Here is a 6,189-nt window from a genome sequence, read left to right on the forward strand (position 1 = left end):
ACAGCCGCTCAACCCTGAGTAAGAAGTAAGTTCTTGCCATCACTAAACCATAAAACCACAAAAGGGTTATATGTGATTATAATTATATGTACCTCTGATTACAGCAGTATCTGGCCTTCACATTCCATAGGCCTTTCATTTTATCTAAACTAAGAAAAAAAAGAGTAAATGATGTAACACAGACATTTTGACCTTTGTTCTCTTCCCCACAGAGGAGAGGACGGGGTTCATATCTTAGCTGTCAACATGTTTTCCATTTCCACCGACGTGATGAGCGCAGAGGTCTACAACAGCATCCAGATGTCTCTCAGCAACTGCAGCTCCTCATTGGCCCACTGCCGGATGGTCCTACACCACCAGCTCACTTATCACGGTGAATATAATAGCCAGTAATCATAATGAACATCATCTGGTTTATTTTTGCTTAGTTTGACCAAATTAATACAGTTTTTGGCCTACTTTATATGTGACTGTGACTGCCTAACGTAGCTGTGAATGTGTTTACAGCCACAAGAGGGCACAATTTAGCTGAAAACAGCGCCACGGTTTCATCATTACATCACTCAAACGCTTCATCATCCAGCTGCTGTTTTTCACAACCATATACCACAGGGAATCCTACAATAACAGTTAAGGACAAAATTGAAATATCATATCAACTACAATAAATGACTATGAGCTCACAAATTCAGTAGCAATTGCATGTAAAATGCTTTTTGTGAACCAGGGCCCTTATTCACAAAACATCTTAAGGCTAAAAGTAGCTCCTACATGCTGATTGAGGAGAAACTCTTTAACAATATGGGCGTGTCAGTCCTAATATTAGGACACCTACATTTTGGTCTAAGAGTATTTCACAAAGCACTTTAGTGCTAAATCTGTGAAAGGTTAGAAGTGGTCCAGAGGACTCCTAAGTCACTAATCACAACAATCCTAAAACGGACGCTGTCGGTAATCAGCCTAATAATCGTGTTAAAAACTGCAATTATTTCCATGCATATATTTTCTCACGCTTCTTTTTTGGCTTTTCCTTTCATTAACAAAAGCTGGGCAGGAATAAAAATCAGTTCTTGTGTCCAGTTTGTTTTTTGTTACGGGTCTTCTTTGAAGGGTACCCTCCAATTACTAACAAGCTGCCAGACATGTAAAATGCTGATAATTAGCAACACATACAGTACACTTGACTAGTTGACCAAGAACTCTGGAGGTTCCTTGTCGATGGCCTATACTCCAGGAGGAGAGTCAAGCATAAGCAAGTATACTCAACTAGTATATTTCATCTTTGTTTCATGTTTTATCAGTGACACTAAGAAAATCTTGTTTGAATATGGCAACATACCTCTTACAGTATATATATATCAAGTATATATATATCAATTCACTGAGACCCAAAACAGCCAATCATGGTTTCATGAAACATGACATCACCCATAGCAACAGGGTCAACCCTACCCTTTTTCTTAGCTTAAGAGTTCTCTTTAGAAAAGGTTGGTCACAGCAGGTTTTAAGAGGACACTCTTAGCTTGGAACTTTGAGTGCTATGTAGGGGTCCCTATGGTGGTAAGATAACATGTTTTGTGAATATGGGCCCTGTAGGTTAATACATTCTGACTTCCTCTTGCGATGATACCTATTAGTGAATTGAGGGAAACAAGGAAGCTGGTTTGGTGTTTTCTGACATCTTGGACGACTCATGACCAGATTTCTGTGTCCTTGTAGTCATTTCTAACTGTGTCCACACTGTGTTTCAGTGGAAAGCCTGTGTGTGGCCCAGAACACTCAGTGTGATGCAGAGCGCTCCACCTGCACAGACAGCAGCGGCACAGCCAACTGCCAGTGTCTTCAGGGATACTACAAACACAACCCCGACGACCTGTCCTGCTTAGGTGAGCTTAGTGTGTGCATGGCCACTTACTCTGAATGCATGTGTTTATTTTCAACTACTAAATACATCAATGACAAAGTGTAAAATAAAAATGCAAAACCATGTATTATTCAAATTGAATAAACCCGATTAAGATCACAACCAGGTCCTTTCTGACAAAAACAAAATACTGAGTACAAAGTAGAGATTTCACATAAAGACCTTAAAACCTTCCTGTTCAACAAAGCATTTTGCTAAATCACTTTTAGATGTTGTCCTTTTAACTTATTACTTATTTTTCATTTTACGTTTTATTTTGATATTGTTTCTATTCTACTCTGTAGCACTTTGAGATTGTTGCATGTAAAGTGCAATACAAATAAAATGTGTTATTATTATTATTATAATAAAATGATCATGAATCATCAAAATTAAGGACAAGACATATCAATATTTGGCTTTGGACTGTTTCTGAGAAAAGATCTTTCTTTCAGAATGTGGGGATGGCTACAAACTGGAAAATGGCACCTGTGTTCCGTAAGTTCAGCTTAATTTATTTTCTTCACACCATATCCATTCACTTATACTGAATGATCAAAGTCCACATTCTCACTGCAGATTCTGTGTCTACTTTTCAGGTGCATGTTCGGCTTTGGTGGATTCAACTGTGGAAATTGTAAGTGGCCCTAAAAACCTCTGTAAAGGCAATATATACCATGCTCAGCTTCAATATAAGATTTTTTTTGTGACTTAAAGTCTCAAATTTGCTCTTGTGATCTCTACCTGTGTTTTTGAAGCTAAGCATTTAATGTGTTGTTATCTGATATCACAGTTTACAAGCTGATTGCAGTTGTGGTGTCACCAGCAGGGGGGGCCCTACTCCTCGTCCTCATCATCGCTCTCATTGTCACCTGTTGCAAGTAAGGCAGCTGTTATTGTTACCACAAAAACATCTCTTGGTTTGCAGTGCAGTTCATCTTGTTATTGTCATTTTCTCAGTACCAGGGCAGTAATCTGCCTTGCTCTACAATATTTTCAAGTAATTAAAAAACTAGACATGAAACAAGTGTAATTATCTGTTAGGCTGAATATTTAAAGGCCACATGTTGTCAAATACTGTGAAAGTCTCAAAATATTCGATCCACAGAGAAAAGCTCACAACCCAAAGTCAGAAACTTTGCCTTTAAATGAGCCATTAGGACTTCCATACAGTTGTGATGTCACAACTACACTATATGAAGGGTCAAAGGTGAAGCTACAGCAGGTTTCCTTGGAGCACCACAAACCTCAGAGCACCGCCCGCTTCCTTTTGGTGCCCATGTTAATCAATTAGGCCGTTCCCAAAGGACAGATCTGGAGAAATCATTTCAGCGTCTGGCCTATTCTTTCAGCAAGCCACAAGCAAATATAGCAAGACAACACACTATAAACTACATAATAAACATGTTATGTATGGTATAAACAAGAGCAGACTGGGCCTTTTTCAGAAAGAGGTCTTAAAGACACAGGTGCTAAAACTCAGCTTTTCAGACAGAGGGTGAACACAAGTAAATTCAGACAATGTGAGAAAAAGAAAGTGTTTTTTGAATATTAAAGCATGTAAACATGTGCTAGTAGAAAGCATGAAGCTGAAAATGAGCATAATATGGGACTTTTAAAGGATCAGGTAAACCAAATGATCAAAAAAGCACACTTTCAGTGGTTTGATGAAGTGTATCATTTTGTTGAAATGTGGAGAACATTTTTTTAACATGTTTGATCTCCAAGGAAAGACAAGAATGACATCAACAAGATCATCTTCAAGAGTGGAGACCTGCAGATGTCCCCGTACGCAGACTTCCCTAAAAATAACCGCATATCCACGGAGTGGGGCAGGGAGACCATAGAGATGCAGGAGAACGGCAGCACCAAGAACCTGCTGCAGATGACAGACATTTACTACTCTGTAAGAGGACACACAATACAACTTTATCTCCCACTCCTTCATTTATCTTCATTGTTCAAGTTTAGGCTTTGTTTTGTGTGTTTGGATAAACCTTATGAATCATTACATTATACAAGAGGAAACGGTTAAACACATCTCTACATTTTCTCTTTTTCTCTGCTCTTTCCTTCAGCCTGCACTGCGTAACTCAGACCTGGAGAGAAATGGCTTGTACCCGTTCACAGGACTGCCAGGTTCTCGCCACTCGTGCATCTATCCCGCCCAGTGGAACCCCTCCTTCATTAGTGACGATTCACGAAGAAGAGACTACTTCTAACTGCCCCACCTTGAACACACACACACACACGCACACACACACACACACAAACCTACCATCTGTTATACTGAAAAGTGTGATGTGGGATGAGGATTTTTATCACATACCATCTGCATTCAGGGCTGCATACAGGTGTGTGTGTGTGTATGTGTGTGTCTGTGTCTGTGTGTGTCTGTGTCTGTGTGTTTTTGCAAGTAAAATGTTTCCAGGGTGTGTTGGCCATTTCAGTGTTTTTGCATGTTTAAGCTCATTTACTTCAGCTCACACACATTACACTACAGCCGTGTTGTTAAAGAAGGTTTAATGTGTTTTCCCAGCCACAGATTCTCATTTACTCCACTGTGTGATAAAAAACAAATTTGCAGACACAACATACATACGTGAGGTAGGTGATCTGTTACAGTAAAGAACCACATCTGCCTTGTTGCTTCCTGGTAATGCAGTGCAGATTTGATTAATAAATCAATAAATAAAATTAATAAATAAAATTTGGGGAAAACACATTTAGATTAAATATAAAACAACAAAGCAATGCAAAGTGTATGTGATGTGTAGCAAATAGACTGGAACATGCAAAAACACTGATTTGGTCCTTTTAAGTTCTGAAATATGAATATGTGCGTGCCACTGCTGTGATTTGAAAATAATCCATTTCTTCTTAGGTAATAGTCTGAGTATTGATAGAACAAGACAATAAGAAACCACTGAAGGATGCACAACGTTCTGTTAAATGCCAAAAGAAACTGAGGAATGACTTCTTATACCAATGTTTATTCTCTATGTCCAAGTCCTTATCAAGTAGCATAATGGACATCTTATTTACATACTGACAGACTGTAGACGGATAAATGTGTGTGTGTGTGTGTGTGTGTGTGTGTGTGTGTGTGTGTGTGTGTGTGTGTGTGTGTGTGTGTGTGTGTGTGTGTGTTTTGAGAGAGAGAGCGTATGTTAAGTATTAGTGTTTGTGAGGTGCGCGTTTACATGTGAGCGGTAATTAACTGTAAACCAGAAGGATCGTAACTGTCAAGGTATGTTTGAATGTAAAGAGTGTAAAGATGTATCATAATGAGTGTGCTATTTCTGACATGGAGTGTTGTTTTTATGACTGTTTTCATTCTTTGTGTTTATATATTATCTGTTGATTCTGGCGTTTTAGTCAGACGTTCTTATTTAAATAAAAGAAAATGCACAGCAGTTTTTCCATTCTGATGAAAATCAATTCAAGATTTTTCAAATCCTTGAAGAATTTTTTTATTTTGTAATCAACACAATTTGTATTGCCTTTGAGTTTAGATTTAAATATTTTAAAAATGTTTGAACGAAAGTATTACAGAAGTGGTAATCCACATTTTTTTAATACCACACCGCAACAAGTACAAACAATTAAACTGTACTTTATTTTATTATGATACTATTATACTATATTATGAACTATTTCATAACTAGAACAAATCTGCTTTATGAGTTTGAGTGAGTTTAGTATTTATTTATTTTTCTATTTATTCACCAATTTTTGGCTATACATTTACACAATATGGGCACATTTACATAGCCTTCATTAATTTGCAAAACATAACAGGACACATAAGTAACATGTAAAAGCATGTGAAAACAATTGAATTAAAAATAAATATATTTAAAGAAAGCATACATAGGTGATGAGTATCATTTAAAACAACGGTATAAGTTAAACATATGCCTTTAGTATGAGCACTATGAATAATATAAATATGTGAAGTAGATTGTTAGGATGATGTTGTCAGGCCTGGCGAAATGAGGACTCAGATGCAGTCAGAGAACGAGTATGACAGGCTTTTATTCTGAAACCCTTGTATCTCCTTCAGAAGAAGTGAAAACAAAACGGCTTAAAACTCTAACTCGTCAACAGACAGAGTATAGACAAGAAAACCATAAACAGGGCTAGAAACTGAAATTTGCTTCCGAAGGAGGAGAAACCAAAAACTCTACACTGGTCTAATAATGAATAAACTAAGAAACATTACAACAAAAATTCACTCTCGAGAAGGAAAAGGACAAAAGGCTATAAAGTTATCTACTCTTCAC

The 6,189-nt window shown here is 37.5% G+C and overlaps 1 protein-coding gene across 1 annotated transcript in view; it reads left to right on the forward strand.

Moving 5' to 3' along the window:
- Positions 1-5,169, forward strand: part of heg1 (heart development protein with EGF-like domains 1) — a 16,398-nt gene extending 11,229 nt beyond the window's left edge. The window contains exons 6-13 of the mRNA XM_083921021.1: positions 5-25; positions 213-373; positions 1,752-1,886; positions 2,359-2,401; positions 2,503-2,540; positions 2,697-2,784; positions 3,632-3,809; positions 3,982-5,169. Of these exons, the coding sequence (XP_083777147.1) occupies positions 5-25; positions 213-373; positions 1,752-1,886; positions 2,359-2,401; positions 2,503-2,540; positions 2,697-2,784; positions 3,632-3,809; positions 3,982-4,125 (808 nt within the window). The 3' untranslated portion in view covers positions 4,126-5,169. The remainder of the gene's footprint in view (positions 1-4; positions 26-212; positions 374-1,751; positions 1,887-2,358; positions 2,402-2,502; positions 2,541-2,696; positions 2,785-3,631; positions 3,810-3,981) is intronic.
- Positions 5,170-6,189: the final 1,020 nt, after the last annotated feature.

The sequence above is a fragment of the Echiichthys vipera genome (assembly GCF_963691815.1).
Source record: "Echiichthys vipera genome assembly, chromosome: 10".
In the NCBI taxonomy this organism is placed as follows: Eukaryota; Metazoa; Chordata; class Actinopteri; order Perciformes; family Trachinidae; genus Echiichthys; species Echiichthys vipera.